At 33.0% G+C, this 23,287-nt stretch overlaps 2 protein-coding genes across 5 annotated transcripts; both read right to left on the reverse strand.

Annotated features, from left to right (window-relative positions):
- Positions 1-866: 866 nt before the first annotated feature.
- LOC131168731 (putative acyl-activating enzyme 19) lies at positions 867-17,552 on the reverse strand. Of its 4 annotated transcripts, XM_058142447.1 has the most exons (20): positions 17,183-17,552; positions 15,979-16,479; positions 15,227-15,423; positions 14,372-14,578; positions 13,205-13,927; positions 12,387-13,054; positions 11,645-11,720; positions 11,475-11,561; positions 10,265-10,308; positions 8,419-8,527; positions 7,192-7,251; positions 5,206-5,290; positions 5,053-5,117; positions 4,727-4,786; positions 4,349-4,393; positions 3,261-3,370; positions 1,934-2,016; positions 1,493-1,836; positions 1,294-1,389; positions 867-1,207 (listed from the first exon to the last, which is right to left on the reverse strand). In XM_058142447.1, the coding sequence occupies exons 1-18, from the start codon at positions 17,529-17,531 to the stop codon at positions 1,751-1,753; spliced, it is 3,555 nt and encodes a 1,184-aa protein (XP_057998430.1). In that variant the 5' UTR covers positions 17,532-17,552; the 3' UTR covers positions 867-1,207; positions 1,294-1,389; positions 1,493-1,750. The 4 variants fall into 4 exon arrangements, with proteins under 4 accessions (XP_057998430.1, XP_057998428.1, XP_057998429.1 ...); XM_058142445.1 differs by having other exon boundaries at positions 1,493-2,016; XM_058142446.1 differs by having other exon boundaries at positions 867-1,223; positions 1,493-2,016.
- Positions 17,553-17,812: 260 nt separating this feature from the next.
- Positions 17,813-23,191, reverse strand: LOC131177467 (non-specific phospholipase C4-like). The gene is made up of 4 exons (XM_058142449.1): positions 22,442-23,191; positions 19,103-19,512; positions 18,442-18,612; positions 17,813-18,351 (listed from the first exon to the last, which is right to left on the reverse strand). Exons 1-4 carry the CDS (start codon positions 23,080-23,082, stop codon positions 18,017-18,019), a joined length of 1,557 nt encoding a protein of 518 aa, XP_057998432.1. The 5' UTR covers positions 23,083-23,191; the 3' UTR covers positions 17,813-18,016.
- Positions 23,192-23,287: the final 96 nt, after the last annotated feature.

Consider the following 23,287-nt stretch of genomic DNA (forward strand, 5'->3'; position numbering starts at 1 on the left):
CAGGCTAATTTCCTTTTTAAACAAAGTTTGTTTTTTGCTTACCAATTTGTCCCTTTGGAGGCATTCCATGGGATGAGTTATTTAATTTTTAATTAAATAATGAGTGCAGTTATTATTTTATTTATGCTGACTATATTCTTTTAATTAGTTTAATTTAATTCAATAATTAAAAAGTTATAATTTTTTAATCCATGTGAACATAGAAATCAGCATATATTATGAAATGCTAACAATCACACGCAATAAAAATTATAAACTAAAAGCAAACCGAAGTTTACCTATGTCATAATTCATTAGAATCTTTAATCCCAAAACTCATTAAATAGTTTTTTTTTTTTAAATTACCACCTTAAATAACTCAACATTAAATTTTTGACAAAACAAAAATGATAAATTAAAATTAATTAATTAAATTAAACAAATGATTAAAAAAAAAGATTTGATAAGCAATAAGCAACGGCCAAATGGCAGCCCTTAAATTTTTTTATAATGATTTTCTTAATTCAGGCTTCTTTGTACTTATAATCTCTAACCCCAAAGTATTGAACAATTTTTACAAGATTTTATGTTTAAATAATTGACAAATAAAAATAAATATATATATATATATATATAGAGAGAGAGAGAGAGAGAGAGAGAGAGAGAGAGAGAGGCAATTATTATGTCGAAGTGAGATTTTTTTTTTTTTTTTTTTTTCTAATAGTAACTAGATATTTAACCTGCCAGATATGATCATCAGGCTATCACTATAAGCAACTTAGAAACCTATACCCAAGATCAAGATTTGATCTCGATCAAAATTAAAAGACAGAAACGAAACCTAAAATTCAATTTTTTAAAACTCAGACGGATCGCTCAGTTTAGAATAGATCAAGAAAACCCTTTTTTATTTTTGTATATATTACTGATTATCTATTATATATACAATAAAACAGTCCTAGTAATATTATACATCTACAACAAAAATGAAAAACAGAGGTAATGTACAAGATAAACCCAGGTTGAAACCGAAAGCTCCACAAACCTTGTAACCAACGGCAGAATCGATCTTTTTTGCTGCTTGCTCTATGGATTAGTTGGGTTGGTTTGAGTTGAGTCGTCACTTGAATTGTCTTCCTTCCAAATCTCTACTAAATTTACTTGCAGCCAAGACATCTCCAGCATTATTTGACTTCCAGGATGATAGTTCTCAGGTCAGGTCTGATGACTGCCAAAATTCAACACTGCTAAATGTCATATAAGTTTTCCTGTTTATATCAACAATGAATTACAGAAAAGAGTAAAATTAATTACTTGTTGCACGTGTTTCTATATTTGGAAGATTTGCCCAGCGAACCAATTGGATGCCCTTCTCTGAATTTCTTGAGAATTTAGAGGTTGCTTTCATTCCTGTCCTCAAGCAAGCATTTCAATTGAACTATATAAGAAATCCAGAAGCCTGAACCCCATTTCTCACATCAAAATATCATATGGAACACTAATAAAATTATACCTCTCTCTATCAGCTTATGATTTTTGACAGAGCCACCTATGTACGCTTTAATGCAAACGAGGCACAACCGAAATTCAATTGACTGATGTCATGGCTGACATGAGAAGACACACCAAGGGGATCGCTAGCTGATTATGACATCATATTAAGCAGCCATGCAGTCCAGAGGGAAACACATCAAATGTGCTGGCTTCAAAACCATATGTAACAACTGATCTCCAAAAGATTAAGTGGTTACAGCTGTTCATGCTTTTAGTTTTATAAGAATGCATAATGGGAACCAGAACTTTCATTCTTCCACTGAACTTTGATTTTCAAGGGCAATACAGTGCACATAATCATCCCTGCAACCAACAAAAATCCTGCCTCCAATCATCACTGGTGAAGAGAATATGTCTCCTGGGAGCTCAAACCTTGCAAGTTCGTGAACTGCATTATTACTTGGTTGATTAGCCTTTCCTGCAACATCCCAGTTGATAAGAAGCAAACGAATGCTTCCAGAACTCGTACATACACAAACCAACCTGGAAGATGTCATGGACAGATACATTAGATAATGTATACTCAGGATTTCTTACAAATTACACTTTGTTTGGATTGGGGGTAAGAAGGGGGACAGGGGAAGGGAAGATAAAGTACCTAGCTCATCATGTTTGGCAGTGGCTTTTTATTAGGAAGGATATGGAAGGGGCCTTACCCCCTCAAACTCCCATTTTTCTTGCACCCCAAATTGTAGTGTAAGCAAGGGGAAGGGAGTTGAGCATTTGTCTCGAAAGTTGACTTTTTTTCTTATCCCTAATGAAAAACAGAAGCCCAATTTCACCCTTGTCATATAAGCCCATCTGTGGCAGCTTCTGTCTTGCTTTCAGTGTGTTTTCTTTTTTTCTTTCCCTCTTCACGGCACCTACGGCCTCCACAGTTCTTTTCAAATCTTGAATAGAATTTCCTTTTTTTTTTTTCCCTTTTCCTTGATTACTTGTGTTTCATTAAATTTTATTTACACTATATAAAAATTAATATTCTTTATTATTTTACTTGTTTGAACACTGTATTAAATAAAATCATAAAAATTGAAAGGTTTTTTCAATTATGTAAAAATTTGACAATAATTATTATTAAATGATTTTTTTTCAATGGAAAATAAGTCAAAGTTTATTTATTTTTTCTTATTGTAGGTTAAGATAGTTTTGATATAATATAATATTAAACTAAAGGAATGCATTATGTTAGCAAAAATTTAGTAAGAGCGATTTATATATTATTTTGTAACTAAGGAAATGTTGGTAACTTTAATATTTTACTTCCCTTTCCCTCCCTTGCTTTTTGAAGGAGTATAAGAAGACCAGATTTACGGATTTTTTTATTTAATATTTTATTGTAAAATTAGGAAGATTATATTTATATTATTTAGGAAATACTAATATTATTTCTATTATTTAAGAATTCTATTATTACTATTATTATTATTTAGGAAGTAGAATTTTATTTGATTTAGGACATTAAGTGATTTGTGATTCCTAATTAGTATAGGATTTAGGGTACTTAATCCTAATGTTAGTAGGATTACAAAAATTCTATATATAGGCCTAGGTTCTCTACATATTTAGTAGATTTTTATTATGATATGATTAACAATTGAGAATTAATAAAGTTGAGAATTTGTTTCTCTTGATTCTTGTATTCTTGTTCTACATCACCTTTACTTAATGAACCTCCCCTAACCTTCCCATCACCCCATCCAAACAGAGTGTTACTGTGATTTCTTTACCTGTCCGACACAAGGAAGGAGTCAGACACCAGCTGTAAGTGCTCATCAACATAAGCAGATGCAGTTATGGGATCTCCAACATTGTACTCCCAGAGTAGATCTCCCTTTTCCTGACACACACCTCAGAATCAAGAAAGGGCAATGAAAGTAGAGCAAATAGGTAAAAACATTCTGGAAGTTTCTATACAGTATTCCATTTTCCAAATGGAAATAATTCCTTTGAATATATGCAGAATTAATGATGTCAGATCATACAATTAATTTCATGAATATATAAAAAATTAACAAGGATACAAGGAAAAGATTGAGAAAATGAGAACTTCAGTGATCACATGATTATTCAACACAAATACCATAAACAAATTGAAATATTTCAATTCCATTTTATAATTGATCATGAAGCTACTCTTTTTAAGAGATAGTTTCCTCTTCTGGTAAGATGTAAGTTCCTCTTCTGATAAGACATAAGACCAATTAATAGGAAATTCAACACCCACAAGCAGGGAAGAACCGCTATTACCAGTTACCTACATGCCATTTAAAGCAAACAATACACAAATATGCAGTTAAGGCAAGGCCCTAAACAATAAAGAAAGGACAAGACACCCAATTTTTTCTTTTATTTTTTGCTCCTCGAAACTGTACTTCTCTTTTATCTTTCTGATTCCAGCAAGGACCCGGATTTGCTTAGCTCTGAGTTGTGTGTTGGTACACATCAACTTACATGCCCAAGTTGATCCATGTATTCTATTATAAAAATGCCATGGTCCTAAGTCATATAGCTAGAAACCCATCAATTCCATGGAAAAAACACACCATGAAGATGATTTGATTCAGGAGATTTCAGCATACCAATGTAAAGAAATAAAAAATAATAATAATAAAGTGATATGACTTCAGGAAATTGTTAGTCAACAGAGAACAAACCGTTCCCTGTGGCCCAGGATTCCACTATGAGCTTCATTCTAAACACGGGCATCAAATTCATTGAAGAAAAGGACTAGCATCTATATTAATTTGAAAAATACCAGCAACAAAAGCATAAAACCTGGCATGCATACTGCTACGAAGTTTACACTGAAACTTACCATTTCGAATGAATACACACTTCCATTTCTTGAACATACCAGCACCTGTGCCAAAATAAAAGAACAGGTAACTGCATTTTATTTTACAGCCGATGCTTGTTTCAAATTCACAACTGAAGGGGAGCGAAGTCGGTCACAAAATTAATATTACAGGCTATAGAAAACAGGCCGAAAAAATAAGATCATGCTAACGTCATTGTGCATTGGGAACAACCATAAGAATTATGTGATCATTCTGTTGAATAATTCTGTTGAACTGTTATATTCTGAGATCTGCAAGCTATGTCAATATCATAGTCAACACTTAAAATATCTAGACGTGGAAAGGCATTATCCTATATAGGCAATTCAAGAAGGATTATGTCAGAAAAAATTTACCTGAGAAGGAAGCACACAAGATGTGCAGGCTCCAGCAAATACAGGACCACCAGTTTTATGCTGAAGGAGAAATTGATTTTTAGAAAAATAGATCAAAAGTTTTGCCAGAAATACCACTAACATTATAGAGTTACAGAGAAGGAAAAGGACATGTGAAAATAGATCCTACTGTACTAGTTTTTCCAGGAAAAGGCAATTGCAGCAGCCAGCAAGTATGGTTTATCACATTACAAGCACTTTACTCATTCACAAGTGTCTGCCCCAAAAGATTAGAGGAGGGTGCTAAAAAGTAAACTTGGATATAATGGAATAGGATAAATTCATACCTGCCAAATGATGGATCCACGCAAATCCAACGCAACAATGTTCCCATCCACTAAACAACAAATAACTGCACCAAAAGGGAAAGGACAAAATGATGGGTTGTGACAAGATTAATCCACCTGCTAGAAAAGTAGTTAAATGATCTGCATGCGCACCATTTCCATGTGAAGAATCAACTGAAAGTGACCCAAATACAGGCACCTGTAGCTCATGCTGCCATAAGGTATAAAATGGTAAAGCCTGCAATTGACAACAAAGCCAAATGAACAAACCACATTTTAGTGTGAGGTAAAAAAGGTGCCCCACTGCACAATAGCATGAAGCCACCCACACTATTGGCTTTGGAGAGAATCAGAGGTATGTTGCCTTACCCTTGCAACTATAAGGAGGATTCCCTGGTTTGAACCAATGACCTTCAAGTCAAAATGGAGCAACCTTAGCGTTGCATTGAGGCTCATCCTCAGTGCTCCAAATTTTAATTTAAACTAACCCAGTAATTTATCATTATAAACTTTTGTTTACTAACTATTAGGGAAAAGTATAAAAAAGTGGGTTTCGCACTTTAACAATTAGGGGTCTGTCTGTCTGTGGTTCAATTTTCAACAACATGGTACCTTGAGGCCTATGCTTTACCCAGTTAGAACTTTAAGGACAATGTTATAATGTTGTTAGTTATGCTGACGTGGAAGTGCAGTTCTAATAAAATAATTTTTAAAAAAAAAATATCTTAGGCCCCAAAAAAAATTAAATTTTAAAAATAATAAAATATTTTTTATTTATTGCAGACTGCCACATCAGCATGACTAACAAATTTTGAACTTTTGTCCTTTTATTGAAATCACAGGGTCAAGAAGTGCGGACTAATAAACAAGCAGGCCTCCATGCTAAACTAGGCTTGAAACTAGGTTCTCCATCACCAAAATGGCCTTGGTGATTTTGATTTGCTTTGCTAACACTTATATGCCCTTTAATTTTCCTGATACTGCCGAGTGGGACTTGTTCTCACAAGCCATCTATTCCAACATCCTTAAAGTGCTAACATTAAACATAGTAAAGCTCAATGTACCATTTTATCAAAAATTAAACCACTAGCCCTTAAGTCCTAAAGCGCCAAACCTCAGGGCAATTTTTTGTACTTTACCCAAATTATTGTCAGACAATAGGGCTGCAAATGAGCTCAACTTCAGCTTCTTGGTTAAAAAATGAAAAGATTAATATGAGAGCAACTTAAAGTTAATAAGCCTGGCAATAGGTTCAATAAACTTAATAAAGATAGGATAAATTTAAAAGATATACAGGAAATAAGTAAATATAAACTATGTGTTGCTAATTTCAAAAAGAAAAATACATAATGCTATTGATAAACAAGTAAAATTCATACAAAAGTTAATAAGGTACTTCAAGTCAAGTCACATTCAACAACTCAAGCTTGGTATTATGCTTGAGCTCAATTATAATGATGTCTTCAAGATATGATTGACCTTTTATAAAAGAGCCCAACTCAAGTTATTGTCAACTGTACTAAGTCTTCAAGCAACATACTGATCTCAACTCCACTCAACTTTAGCCCATCAAACAGCAAATGCATTGTTGTAACAAGTGGTAGTGATGGAATGCTAGACACAATGATGGTTAGCAATGGCAGCTGTAAAGAACACATTAAAATAGTGATTTGCAAATATTTCTTCTGCCTGCACTATATTTTCTTTGATTTGCAAGATTTTAGCCTAAAGCCCAAGTTTTGTAGCGTTTTTTTCCCTTTCTTTTTCCTTTCTAGTAAAGATTTTTAAATAATGCCTTTTCAATAGGTCTCCCTGTCATACCAAAATTAAACATAATGATTGACATGGCTACCAGAACCTTTCAAGTTTCTGCATTCAACTATAGTCAAAAGCCACAATTACAATCCCATTTATAAGCAAATCTAAATTAAAATAACCCAAACCTGAAGCACTTTTTCTAGAAACACGTGCTTTACTATAGGAAATTGACAAACAAAGCAATCTGGCTGTTTAGGTTTAGGCATCAGCTCAAAGATAAAGACAACTGGATATAGTTGCAGCAATCTTGGTGAAATCTTACCCACATATAGGAGAGAGAGAAAAGAGAAGGATAAAGTTGCAACTTGCATTGTGTCATACCTTTATTGATACGGCTGTCACACGACCACTGGTAGAAGCCACATAAAGTGTTTCATGCATCTAATGAAAAATAATTAAATTTCAAATCAGGTGATAAAGTAAAGATAATTCAGTAATTCCCACACGATGGTTTTACAATATTCTAATAATACTCATAATGACAACACAACATAATCTAATCTTAACAAATCGATTGAATCAATCAACAGTAGGAGTGTGCAAATAGTCGGTTCAGTTCCGAACCAAACTGATAAAACTGAAAACCGAAAATCAAAATTTTTAAAATCAAACCAAACCGATTATTAAGAGAAAACCGAACCGAACCAAACCGATAAATATCGGTTCAGTTCGATTTTAAACCAATCAAACCGAATTTTGTAAAATTTCATATTTTCAGCATTAAATCTCAGTAACAAAAACATAAAAAAAAAAAACTTAGAAATCAAAACTCAAAAATCTTATATATATATATATATATATATATATATATATATATATATATATTAGTAATTTTGGTTCGGTTCAGTTCGTTTTTTTATTTTTTATGAAATAACCGAACCGAACCAATTAACCGAAATTATCAAAATTTATAAATCGAACCGAACCGATTGAATTTTAAAACCGAATCGATTGAACCGAATTGACTTGGTTTGGTTCGGTTTTTCAGTTTAAACCGAAATCTGCTCTCCCCTAATCAACAGGGATTAGCTCAATTAGTACACCTGCAGATAATTGCAGGTCCATCATGGGTTCCATGCTCAGGCTCTTCCCCCAAAGAACAAAAGAAATATATGGGATAGAGACAATTCCTACATCCAACATGATGAATTCAATTGGCTCTCTCTTTTTGATACTATTGAATCCAAATAATAAAAATTATAAATAATAAGAGATACGTGCAGAAATATAAAACATCACACAAGGTGAAAAACCAACAAAAAAGAAAATTAAAGATTTACGTAATATATATTCTGCGATATGCGTGCATAACATATGAACAAGTAAGAATGTCAAGCAACAAGAAACATAAGAAATGACAGTATAATTAAAATTTGACAGATTAAACAAAATATGAGAATATAAGCCAAATCATTGTGAAATAAGAACAATACAAAGTTAAAATCAACCAAAACCACATCAAATGCAGATGAATCATATATACTGTTCCACAAAAAAAAAAAAAATCAAAATGGAAGCTCCTTTTAAAAAATGAATGCAAATATTCACCTCATCAATTGCAGGTGACCCAAATACACTTCCACCACATGAGAGTTTATAGATACAGCAACAATTTCTGTAGTCAAGTGCGTATAGATACTGGTCATGAGAGCCACACCTGCAAACATTTTGTCTGAAGATCAATTACTTGATAAAAACGAAACATATGTTTTGCAGAACATTTTCCATGAGAAGTCTTTTAATAGGACAACAAATATATTGCAACGATGTAAGCTGACAAAGCCCAACAATATATACATAGCAGTGTTATAGTTCACACTATTTCTGTTAACCATATTCCATACCCGATAGTTGCACATAAAAGATTAGGAGCTCAAAGGCTTTTAATCAAAAAGGCTCTACCAAAGATATTTCCGATCTTGTTCAATATGCAAAGCAATAAATAAAAAAAAAGAGCTAATTCAGCTAGTTTATGAGTTTATGCAACTTCAAGAAGAGAACAACACTAAATGGAAGTAGAAGATTTTTCAGCATTTTATTTTATTTTCTTGATGAATTTAAGGATATTATACCTTATTTTTTAAATTCTTTTTTAGGTAAATATTATGTGCTATTTTAGTCTACTTTTATTGAATGCTTACAGTAATTGTGTGTTTTACCATACCACCTTCAGGACATTGTACATCTAGAGAGAGAAATAAAGCCTATAGAATGCTCATATTAGGTTGTATAACTGTTGGCAATTTGATTAAAAATAAAAAAAATTTGAAGAGCTTATTGTAGCATCTTTTGTCTACTTTTCCCGTCTCTGATTCCTTTTTCTAAGGAGTACAAAGGCCAAGAAACGGCACCTAATCGTGCAACCTAAACACAAAGGAGAGATTATTTACCATGAGAGATTCCTCACAACCTAATTTTAGGTTTGTTACCCTCTTGCTACTTCCTTCCCCCTAATTATGTCTCTATATTCCAAATTTGATATAGAGCTAGAGCTTTGAAGAAGTACTCTAGAGTCAAAAGATTTTAAGTTAAGTAGAACGAAAACAGAATACATGCATTGCAAGTTCAGTGAAGGCCAAACTGGTGATAGGGAAAGAGTTAGTTTGAATAGAGTGGTACTGTCCCAAAGTAATCACTTTAAATATCTAGGCTCAATCCTTCAAGTAGATGGGGGGATGTGAGGAGGATGTTCGTCATCGGATTAAAACCGGATGGTTGAAGTGGAGACGTGCCACGGAAGTTTTATGTGATTGTAAAATTCCAAATAAGTTGAAAGGAAATTTTACCATACAGTCATACGACTGGCTATGTTATATAGTAGTGAGTGTTGGGCACTGAAAGAGTCGTATGCGTGTAAGATAAGAGTTGCAGAGATGAGAATGTTAAGGTGGATGAGTGGCCATACTAAACTAGATAAAGTCCGTAATGAGAGTATTAGAGAAAAGGTAGAAGTGATGCCAATTGAAGATAAGTTGAGAGAAGGGAGATTGAGGTGATTTGGTCATGTGAAGCGTAGACATACGGAGACTCCAGTTAGACAAGTAGAGCACATTAGGTTAGAGGATAGAAAGAAAAAAAGGGGTAGACCTAAATTGACTTGGAAGAGAGTAGTACAACATGACCTAGAAGCATTACACTTTTCTGAGGATTTAACCCAAAATCGTTTAGAATAGAGAAAGCGAATCCATATAGCCGACCCCAAATTTTTTGGATAAAGGCTTACTTGAGTTGAGTTGAGTTTATTCCAAATTTGATCAACCCTAAACCATACCGAGTCCACTTGTTCCACCACTACAGAAAAAGAAAATTCAGTTTCCATCTTCAACTAAGGCAACAGAAAGAAACAACAATAAGCAGAGCTGATGCAAGCATGACACAGTAGAAAATTTATTACCAGATTAATTTTCTGTGTATATCCACAACTGGTTGGCACTTCACCTTCATTGAATATTGAATAAAAAAAAAATCAACAGGAATCAGAGATTATGTTCTAAAATATGCGCTGAGCATAAATTAAAAAAGCACAACTGGAAACAGATGAATGAACCAGATGAAATCTTCCTTTTTCTTCCAAATTTTTTATTTGTATTAAAGAAGTGAATGAAACCAATTTTGACTCATTGCCACATGATGACATGATATTCAGCAATGTGGCCTCGATGCATGCAGGCCATGTGCTACTTCCAACCAAAGAGGTCAGTCATGGACGTTAGACCCTGATTCTACTGCCAGTATTTCCAGCTCAACACAACAGTAAACAAAGATGCAACAACTTTATTGCACGATTTGACACTAATCTGTTTGCTACAAGATTGTGACAGAACAGATGACTATTATCAACTAACATAACATTAAAGCCCTACAATAAAATGATATGAGAACATCTCTAAGAGTGTGTCAGTGTGGGCATGGGAAACTTACATGGTTCACAAATGCGTGAAACCAGATATGGCAATGTGCATTCATATGTGTGTGTGCAAAGAAAAGAAGAAAATTTAGGTTAAAAAAAAAGAAACATTCTCATTCAGGTAAGAATTTCTGACACTCGATATATACATTTTAATAAAATTCAAGTTATGAAGAAGCTGTAAAATGTTTCTACCAATGTCATTGGAATTGGAGCATGAGAAAGGAAAAGCTAAAAAGATTCCAAGACCAGCATTTCCCCATTATATCTTCTTTCTTAAAAATGACAATAACCATATCTAAAGGTTCTGGTATTGTAATATTTTCAAAAAGCCCAACACAAACTGATATGGGAGTGGGACTGACACTTAGAGAGTTTAGGACTACTCATATTACAAAGAAAATTAGAAAATACTTATTTCAGGCATTTTACACCAATATAAGCATTGGGAGCTGATTTCATGACGCTCAGATAAATATTCTTATGGGACTCCTCGGCTTTGGTAGTTATTGATTTGATAATAAAAATGAAATTTCATTCAATTAATATTCTTAAATTGGTTCTACATACATCAGGCACAGCAAAGAGAACATAAAGCCAACAAACTAACACTTGGTAAAATAAGATGATACAGGATTGATGCTTACTGCATCTTGAAAAGGAAAAATGCAGAAAGATGGCCATTTTACCATCATACCTCAGCACATGTTTGGAAAGTCCAACAAATATTGCCATTGAAAAAATCAAGAAAATATATTTTCCCTTTGTAGCATCCGACTACAACCTGATAATGTATATAAAAGATTAAAGCCCTTACAATGCACAATAAAAAATGGAATAACATGGTGAATTATGTGAAATAAGAACCTGAGAAAAGTCAGCAACAATTGCTGCTGAACATTCAACTCGTCCCTCTAGTTTGACTTCCCACTGGATAGAACCGCTACAGCAAATTATGTTCCAGTAATACAGTTAAAAGATGAACAATTCACACTAGCACTAAATTTTTCATGCATCATAAATGTGAAAAAAATGATATTGGGTATTTATAGCATATAAATAACATAAAGTTTGTAATTATTGTTAGGAAAAACGTAAAACAAAAGATAGTTAATATAGGAAACATTTTTGTATTCAGACAAAAAGGAATAAAATGATAAATTGGAACTGAAACAGAAAAAAGGAAAACCCCTCTAAGATTTAGCATTTCACTCCAGTCCTGCACAGAAAATCAGTGCAAATATCCAAAAAATAAATTTGATTCTATAAAACCTTTATTTTTAAAATCCCAAACCAAATTACCTACATCAAAAGCATGTTCAATTTCCCACGTAGTGTTCATGGGTAAGAGTGGGATTGCACCAGGCATCTGGAAGAACCCAGAACCCTCTGTTCTTTCCTTTTTTCCCTTACCCTCAAATATCCTACCTATGACTGATTCTAAGCCAGCTAATAAAACCCCTAATTCTTCCTGCTGCTCTCTTATGTCGTTACTTATTCAAGCATTACAACCTGATCTCTAAACATGGCGCTGAAAGTGATAATCAGATGTGACAATAATGAAAATTGTTGATAATCCCTATCAAAACACCTTCTTCATGAACTATACCTTTTGGCGTTAACACAAGTAAACTTATGCGAATGAGATCCAATAAACAAATAGACATCTTGGTCTTTAAATACAATTAGTGGTGATGCGTCTACACAAGACTCCATCTGAACCTTCCACAAGTCCTGCATTGAAGAACCTTTTCTGTTTCTCGGAACTTCTGCAGGCCAAGTTAATTGATGGGTATTTCTCAAACTGCACTCCTCTTCATACATAACCTTGTTGCATCGGCTGAATGAACATGAGATTGGTATCACAGAAGACCAAGGATATCCGCCTCTGAGACTAACACGTTTTGAAGAAATGTGATTGTCCAAATTAACCTTAAAGCGCTTGGATACTGCAACAATGTGATCATTATTTTGATGAAAGTTCTTCTGTTTTTTAAGGCCAGTATTAGGAACAGAGGAATTAACAGAATAAGACATATTCCAGCTATAGGCTTTCAGATTCGATTTCCAACTAATTTCAGTTCTGACATCTTTGTAAGATGCCCTCTCATGTAGCAGAGCATTGCGAAGCTTAGACGGAGTAGGAAAGTTATAAAGTAATCTCATATCAATTCCTAGATTATAAGAAACCTGTGCTGCAGTAATGGAACTACCACCCAACATAAAGAAATCATCATCATCAGAAACATCTTCCACCATTAAAGCATCACAAAATGCCTGTAAAAAAAAAGGTCATATTTTTTCACTTTCTCAATGAAGCAAATCTTTAGATAATAAGAATAGCAAGGATTCTTAGTTCAAATGAAATAGTGCCCATTTGAAGGAAGTATAGAGATGTGAGAAGGGTAAAAATTTTTGCAGGCAAACCTTTTTTATAATATGCAGGTGGTCACTGATCTCAGTGTTGCAAATCTTATCTTTAACATTCACATTGAAAAATGCTGAAGTTGCCAACAAGGCATAATCAACTTTTCCACTGGAAGAGATAGGCAATGATTCTCTAAATACAAAGCGGTTAGGAATCATAACTAAAGGAACTTTTCCAACCATCCAACTTCTAATTGAAGATCGTACTGAATCACCAGATTTCTCCTCATCTTTTAACAACAAAAAAGCCTCAAGGAGCAAAAGCCCCCCTGGACCTTCAGAAGAAATCACAGCAGCATCAACAACATCAGGATGTTCCCTGAGTGTAATTTCAATCTCTTCTAAGGCTATACGTTGCCCATGAACTTTTATACTGCGATCAGTTCGCCCCAAGAATACCAAGTCACCACATTGAAGCCGTTGTGCAAAATCACCAGTTCTGTAATATACTTGACTCCCACAGTCATCCACCAAACAGTTGCAAAAGAGGGTTTTATGCACTTTTACAGAGTCAAAAGACAACATAGCAGAATCAGAAAAGTAACCGGTACAAACACAGAGACCACCAACACATACCTCTCCCTGATTGGCTGGATCAGTTTCACCAACCAGTACTACATCACAGTTAGAAATAGGCACACCAATTGGAACACTTGTTAGTGCCTCTGTCTCCAAAATCTGAGGCAACCTCTTGCAATCAAAATATGTACAATCACCAGATACCTTGATTCAAAAGTTGAAGCATGTTTTAGATGGAAGGAGATCTTATTAATAAAGAAAGAAGAGAAATGCAAATTAAAGGATGAAAGCAAGTGATATTGTATCAGGCTCTCAGCAAGTACTTCCCTATACAAAAAACCATATAAAAAGATGATCGACAACCTTTCATCAAAGGCACAAAGAAATTATAAAGAAGATGGGAATGAAGATTAAATAATAAGAAATTAAACAAATAAGCTAACACAATGAAGTATTTGTGAACTGTACTGCTCTAAGTACCATAGAAAAACTTCATCCATGGTTGATGCAATAATAGTGAAGAACATTGATATTTTAAAATGAGACGACTACGTATATGAGAATAAGGGTGAAGCAAGAATATGAATTTTTACAATTTCCATCAGCCCAAAAAAAAAAAAGAATAAGGAGAGATTCCAAATGTCTAACCTCTGTACTCCCATATAAATTCAAAATGGAGGTCCTGGGTAGTAAATTGGAAAGCACATCCCACAAGGATAAAGGAAATACTTCACCACTTAGCACTAGCAACTTCAATGAATCCTGGATCTGCATTTTATATTGATGACTTTGCAAAGCAGGAAGGATTGCTCGCATCAGTGAAGGAACAGCGATAAGCCTATTTATACAGTACGCCTACAGGAACAGTTTAAAACACTTATTACTAAATAGAAACATCACTAACAGCATGCCAGAGTTATCAGTATCAATAGTAAAAGATAAATCATTTATCACTGCCAAGAATGAAAACAATAGAAGTCATAGACACATTTAAAACGAACATTCAACATCTACAAAATATTCAAGGTAGAAACTCTAATCATACGAACCAATGTAAGATCCACGTTCTGATCATAACCACAACAAAATGCTTGAATAAACTTTATAATTTGAAACTCTTACATAATAAAATATTTCAACTTTCAAATGCAAGTATCCGGAAAGAAGCTACAACCAGTGACAGCAAATTCCTTGAACAATGAACTTAATATAAATTGTAAAGATGCATGCAAGCCACTATTTGGCATAATCACTGAATCATTGTCTATAGATGCCAATCAAGAACACTATTTGTTCAGTTAATTCTTGAAAAGCTACCTACAATTTACAAGACTCAATCAGCAATGAGCTCTAAAAGACCAACACTACCAATAAGAACAAAATTTAACGGGTTGCAATTTAATCTGAATAGAGCAAGGCTAACTGTAATTTATACTCATGCTTAAACATGCATGAAGGACAAGCATGCTATACAGAGATGAAAACTGCCATAAGCACATGTACCTGTAGAAAATTGACAACAGAAAATGGATCTTTTTTCAGCTGAGTGAAAGGAGGTATAACCAGTGTACATGCACCAAGCATAGCACCAAGAAATTCTTGCAGGTGATCAATAAAACTTATTGAAGTTTTGAACAATAAGACTTCCTGTTCATGCAGTGGATACAACTCTTGCATCCACAGAAAGCGATTTAATAGCCCTGAAAAGAAAAACAAGAAGATTACATTAACAAATCATGTTGCACATGCAAAGAAAATTGAGAATTGATCAAATTCAAGAATTGCATCGTGTTGTCAGTTTGTTCATTTTATGATACCAGACATAGATAAATATAGGCTGCATTTGGTTAAAGAAAACAACAAAAAGAAGAAGAGAAAATCAACTTTGGAAAGGTTACCAAACAAAGCCTTTTTGTGTGCAACAGAAAGAGGAAACGAGCCAAGAAAGGATGGAGCCAGCAGATTAAGAGAGAAACAGAAGTTGTCCATCATATTCAACAGCAGGAATACCTTTGAATATTTATTCATTCCTTGCTCATTTCTTTCAAATTATTTTGAACAGATTATTACAATGAAGAGTCCTCAAAACACAAAGTTACGTCATAAAATAACTAAAAATAAATTTTAACATTGCATGAAAAAACTTTCAGCTTATTCTTGTTCATGGCATAGAACAGTGCACAGTAGCAACCAAAATGTACACAACAAATTGTGGTGTTAGACATTGAAAAATGCAAGCTAAACTAAATGCTTACCTTGTTCTGTGCCACACACGCCCTTAGGCTTTCCAGTTGATCCAGACGTATACAGTAAATAACAGAACAACCTTTTTTCCCTTTTTTCACAAGGCCAAGTTATCTGTAGTGGACCAACACACTCTTCAAGGGCTTCTTCCATGGAAAAACATAAGACAGGACAACTACTACATTCGACAAGCCAATTCAAGTTATTAAGCTCATTAAAACTGCCTTTATCACATGATGATTCAGAAGTAATAATAAGATCACAATCTGAAGAAGAAACAATAGATAATATTCTATCTTTTGGCCATGAAGGATCAAGAGGCAAGAAAGCCTCTCCACACCTCAGAACTGAAAAAACAGAGATTATGTACTCCACAGAAGGTGGCATATATATTCCCAATATTTTTGGCCTATACACATTCTTACACTTATCCACTTGCTCCACTCTTGGTATAAATGATGTGGAGGACTTGGATACATCACATGCGCCCTGCCCGCCGTAATTACCCTTACCTGCACATTTAAGAAATAGCAATACCAATAAAAGCAACTCTTGAAACAGGAACCAGATGATGGTTGTAGAAAAGGATGCATTATTTTAAGTATATTTACTTTTTCCAAGCAGCATTAATACTGGGCTCAATGTTCCAAAAAGAATACAAAAATTTAGCAAAAGTATCAAGTTTGGCTACTGGGCTCAATGTTCCAAAAAGACTACAAAAATTTAGCAAAAGTATCAAGTTTGGCCTCAGCTTCCAATTGTGTTTTGGGTTTATGTCCTTAATCATTCCTTCTGTCAAACATATGGCATATTAACACATCCAATAACCCTTTAACATACACGTATAGTGAACAGTTATCTGAAAATTGGGGAAAAAAAATCAAATACTAACAAAAATGATAAACGCTGATATTGACATACAATATTATTCAAAATGCTAATGTAGCATATCTGTTCAGTTCATAGAACATTTTAAAAAGTACAAACAAAGCCAAACACAGAGAACAGCTATAATTGACACCAAAATTCCGACGTTGAAATATCAGACACCAATTTGGTTTCAAGATTATAACGCAATAATTCACAACTGAATCAATTTCTCATTTAACTGAAAATTAATCCCTCATTTGTCCATAATAGAACATCTTCCCATTATTGATTGACTGGTTGATCACATTATAATACTTCAGAAAAATAAAATAATAATAAAAAAACCTGATGAGGATTGTGTTTTGTAAAGGCGGGATGCATCAGCACCATCGAGAACAACGCGGAGGCGAGAGCTAAGGAAATCAACGGACTTCAACAAGTCACCATAAGTGAAACATTTGTCTCCTTCATACACCAGCGAACTAAAAGAAGAAGAGGAGACGGAGGAGACCGAGCTTCCAGGGTTGATCAATTCTCCGGCAATCTGGCGCTGACCATCAACTGATGGTGCTGCGTGTATCGCCGCGATTTTTCTAGGGTTTCTGGTTGCTGCCCTGAGAAACTCGTGAGATATGCAGCAATGTTGTTCCTGCTGATTCAGCTGCTCCACACTGCCGCTACTGCCAGAACTCATTTCCCTTTGCTCTTCCTCTGGTAGCTATTTTTTTTTTTTTTAGAAAAAATATTATATATAGTGAAGTTATTCAGTTATTGTGGCCTTTGGTTTTTGGGCTAGGCCCTGCTTTGCGTGACGATTAAGGCTGGGTTTACCTGTGCGTTTAAAAATAAATATATTAATGATTTAATTCGAGACTCACATATTTAAGTAATTTTTGGCCCCAACTCAAAGAGGAAGATTTCACAGTGCACAAATCTATATAGATTGTACTAACATTAATTAATTTGCTTTTGAGGGAGACAACAAATGTAGATTCACAAATACAAAATTAACGCGTTATTGACAATACATTGCGGATGGAATTAATCACTATTCCCAATATCAACACAATACAATTACAAATATGAACAAACAAACTTCATGAACTAATGCAAACTGAACACGTGTTCTCAAATGACTGGGCAGATGTTGGAAAATATTCAATAAAAGAATTTGAAGTGTCAATTATCACAGACCAAGCAAGAAAACAACTTGTGAATGAAAGATTTGGGTGTTGTGCTTGTAGATGACTTGGCTAAAACAATGATCTCTGATTCATCTGCTCCACTTTCCCTGGCTTTCTCACATTCTTCACAGAATTTCTTGAAGCCATCCTCAACATACTTTACAGCTTGTAAAACTGTCATGCCCTCCACAAGTTTGTGAGGGTAAATGTCCTTTTTATGATCTCCATTCAATGCTGCTGCCATTTGCACTAGTTCTTCTTGGAATTCACTAAGTTTTGCCTCTTCTTTTGCATCAGCTTCTCGCAGTTTCACAGGTTCTGTCAATGCAACTGCAGAATATATATATATATATATATGTGCATACAGGATTAGATAAAATACAAGCTGTCTTATTGTAAAAGTTGTGAGAGAAACGTTACCTGGACAATCTGTTCTTGGGCTACTTCGAGTCAAAACACCCTCAAAAGTGCCAGCCCAAGCATCTCTCTTGGTCAGAAACTCTTTTAAGTTGAAAAGCTTTTTAACTGTTGCTGCGATTGAGGAATGCTCATATTGCGATGTAGGTTCTGGTCCTGAAGGTCCGTGCAGTACTGCAATTCAATTTAATCATAAAACCTATCTCAGATTACTTCAAAATCAGGACATTACCCTTACAAAACTTGCTCTGTGTGCTGTTATAACCATTGATTTTAGGAACAGCGCGCAGGAGACAATACTTCTGCACTGCTGACAATCTCCAGGTAAATTGCAGGGGTGTAAGTGAGGAAGCAACCTATAAATTACTCGAGCTAGGCTCGAAAAATACTCTAATTAAATCAACTCGATTTTAATCGAGTTCGAATATTTAAAACGAGTTTTAGCTCTAAGAAATCAAGGTCGACCAAGTCAAATAGAGTTTTGAATATCGAGTTCTAAAATTGAGTCAAGCTTGAGATTGCCACAGTGTTGACTCAATTCAACTCGATTATACCTATCAGTGAACCTGACACTTGGAATTAGCGTCAGCTAAACAACCTAAGCTAACTATGGTTGTATTACTATCCATAAAATTAACAAAGTGAAAGTAAAATATAAATGCACCTGTTCCAGGCTCAATCCAGGGAGAGATTAAAAGAGCTGGAATCCTGACGCCAAGTCGATCAAACTTGAAGAAATAGGGGGCGGGACCAACAATATCATCAGGACTAGGGACACCAGTTACAGGAGTTGGAACATGATCATAGAAACCACCATGTTCATCATATATGATTATGAAGAGCATTTCGTTCCACTGGGGGCTAGCTCTCAGTGCTTCATAGACTTCTTTCACAAATTTTTGGCCTTCTGATACATCATGTGATGGGTGGTCATCGTTTGCAGGTATGCTTAAAAGGTCGAAAAACCTTTGTTCAACCACCACATAGTTTGGCAGCTTCCCTTCCTCACAGTGCTTCTTAAAGTGCAGATCAAACTGGTGGAAATGCTTTAAGTACTTCAACTTTCTAAGGTTCCTGCGAACAAGGAGGTTCAGATTATGTATTCCATTAAGTGAGAAAAGCTACTTAATTAATGTTAATTAAGAACAGTGACATACTGCATAAATTTTAATATTATTAAAACTATGTATTTTATTAAATATGTTAATTCAGGTTCTAATAGTACTATATATATATAATCGTGTTTAAGGCTAAAAAAATTATATGCTTTTTACATGATTTAATCATCAAGTATAAGAGATTTTCAATTTAATTTTATCTAATTAATTAGATTAATTAAAAATTAAATATAATTAACCAATCATTTTTTATCCAAACACTTTTCTTTTTAACAAAAGACTTCAACTAAGACTCAAATTCAACGTATAGACTTGAAAAAAACTGTTGAACTAAAATTTATTGATTTTTTTTTTTAAATCTAAATGGTTCAAAATTGAGCCAACTCTATCAAAATAAATAAATACATTAAAAGCCTGTAGGCATTGTGATTTGAGGATAAAAAGTGCTTTTTTTTTAAAAAAAAAAATTATTTTAGGGTGTGTTTAGTATTATCGTATATTTTTTTGTTTTTTATTTTTTAAAATACTAAAAACTGCCTATAGTTTTTTATTTTATATTTTCTAAAAACGGTTTTTCTAAGAATTTCTTTTTAAATTTCTTGTGCAATTAGAAAATAAATAAAAGCTAATATTTTTTACACATTGAAAATAAATAAATAAATTTTTTTATTTAAAAATATTATTAGTTACAACAAATTATTCATTTTATTGTATATTTTTAAAAATGTTATTAAAAATAAGAAAAAATTTAATGCATAAAAGAGTTCGTTAAAAATGATTGCTGAATTTAGTGAATTTTAAAAAAATTATTACCATAATTATTAAGTAATATGAACGCATTTGGAGAAATTTAATAAAAATTATTCAAAAGCAAATTATTCTATAATAATTGAGGAATGGTTTGATGGACAAAACTGAAACAGAAAGCCACTTTTCTTAATTTTTCATTTTGATTGATGTGTTTTAAAAACCAAAAAAAGAAAACTAATATATATATATATATATATATATATATATATATATATATATATATATATATATATATAACTGAAAGTTCAACGGAGCGAACTTTAAGAATTTTTTAAGGAAAAAAAAATTATTTAGGAATAAAATATTATTTTAATATTTTTATAATTAAAATTTAATTTTTAATTAATTTTAATTTTTAATTAATTTTAATTTTTAATTAATATATTTAAAAAATATATTTATTTTAACAATAATTTCAATAATAATATCAAACACATTCTAAATACACATTAAAATCAAGTGCATCTTACAAGAGTTTTTTTTAATAAAAAAGAAAAGAAAATAAAACATAATATTATTGTATATTTTTATTATTTTCATGAATGGTATAGGTAGCATGTTTAAAAAATTAATTAGGCATGTCAACTATACACAATAAGACAATATTAAAAGTGGATTTAAAAATGGAGTTAGTTTTCAACTAGATCCAAGAAAATTATTTAAAAAAAAAAAAACTTGAAGAAAAGGAAAATAACAAGTTGTATATAATAATGCCTCACAGTGCCTGTCATTTGTAGGCCCCACTTCGACTGCAGCAGTTGATTGGGAAGGACACCATCTGGTCAACAACTGCATTATTATTTTATATGTCTTACCACATGCAATGACCTTCTTATAAGGACAGAAATTATTATTTGAAAATTGATCAGATTAGCCTCTGTATTTTCAGTTAAGAATTAAATAATTGTAAAATTAAATTTTGAGTTAAATAAATTTTTATATTTTTTAATTAGAATTGAATAAGTTCACGTCTAATAAATTAAGAAAAAAAAATAATATTTTATTATTAAAAATTAATATTTTATTAAGCATAAACTTTTTTATCTTATTAAAAAATATAAGAGTTTATTTAATTTAAAATTTAATTTTAAATTTATTTAATTCTCTTTTAAAAATATAAGGACTTATTTAGAATTTTTTTTCATTATTATTTTGTCTTTATAATTGATTTTTTTTATAAATTGTTTTGATTCATTAATTTTTCCTTGCTCAGTAAATCCATGAGTTAATCAAAATATATATTATAATTAAACAAATTAGCCAGCCGATTAGAAAAACTAATCATTGAAATAATCAAATATTTATATTAATATAATATATAAATAAAGAGTGAGTTTAAATTTTCACCGTTTTAAAAGATTTAATTATTTAAAACGAAAATTCAAATCTGTAAATTTATCAAAATACCATTTCTCGAGAATGAAAGTATCCTATGCAAACAAGAGATGTATGTATGATATCCAATCATAAATCCATGTGGGGTTCGCAAATCATATGAACTTCCATTCAATTAATTAACACAGAAAGTTGAAAGGGTTGATGCATGTGGATGTTTAATTAAGGTGAAAAATGCTATGATTAGGAATGGATGAGATTGAGATATATGGAAGATCAAAGCCCTTTTTATTTTATTTATTTAATTTTATAATTTTACTCCATAAATCCATCATAAATGAAAATATGAGTTTGCGACTTTACACGTGGACCCCATTTGTGTCTTGAATAATTAAATGTGATTACCACTCAAACTAATAGCCACAATAATTAATATGTATTGAAAAATTAAAATTGATTAATTTTAAAAATAAATTACTAATATGATTTATTTAATTTTTAATAAAATAATATAAATAAAGATTATATTAAAAAAAGATTAAATAAATTTTATTATTTTAATTACATTAATTATATTAAAATATGCATAAAATTAATTAAAATATATTTAAAAAGTGGACAAATATTCAATCTAACCATTATTGCTATTTTCATATGTGATTGGAAAAATAATTAAAAAGATCTTAGAAAAAAAACAAATGGCCGAGGTCATTTGGAGGGAGTGAAAATGAAAGTGATACCTGTAGAAAAGAGTAGGCGGAGGGTATTGATAATAAATCCCAAAGGTAAAACCAGCTTCATCCATCGACTCAAATATGGTCTTCTGCGCGTACCCTTCTACCAGCAACTTTGTGTCATTACTCGTTGCACCATGGGATGTCGCTGAATGCACATACAGCCTATTCGGCTGCGTCGACGCCGGAACTGAAGCAAACCACCTATCACATATCGCGAAATTCATCGCCAGCTCCTTATAAACCGGCACGGCCTCCGGTTTAAACCCGTTCATTACTGTCTCCCCCATGCCCGTCTGGATGCGCTCTGCATTCTGAGCAAAGCCATTCATTTTCGGTGTCAGAGTGTTCTCGCTAAGTGCGGCTTCTGTCCATTCAACGCCAAAAACCTGCTCGTAAATGGCTTGGATGGAGTGGCCAGGGTCTGGGTCAACGTATGCAGCGTTGTCGCCGTAGAAGATGACGGAGGAGTTGAGGTCAGAGGTGGAGATGGGGTTGGATTCGGATCCTGTGACGCCTTCAATTTCTGGGTTGAGGGTCTTTAGCCAGCCGAGCATGTGATCGAATGAACGGTTTTCTTGGACCAGAACCACCACCGTTTTGATGGGGTATTGGTGTGGGGTGGAAGAGGAGCTTTCTGCAACCATTTTGGGCGGTTGGGTTTGGGTGTTGGTTTGGTTGGAAGGTGAATGGTGGTTTTGTTTGATGTGCTGCTAATTTATGTAGTTTTATATACGCAGAGTTTTGATTGAAGAAGAAAGTCCTAAAGACAGATATTCAAATATTTCAAATAGTTTTTGGTAATATAAATTATTTTAACAAATATATATATTGAATAAATTTATTAAATTA

Source organism: Hevea brasiliensis, unplaced genomic scaffold (genome assembly GCF_030052815.1).
Source record: "Hevea brasiliensis isolate MT/VB/25A 57/8 unplaced genomic scaffold, ASM3005281v1 Scaf5, whole genome shotgun sequence".
Taxonomy (NCBI): domain Eukaryota; kingdom Viridiplantae; phylum Streptophyta; class Magnoliopsida; order Malpighiales; family Euphorbiaceae; genus Hevea; species Hevea brasiliensis.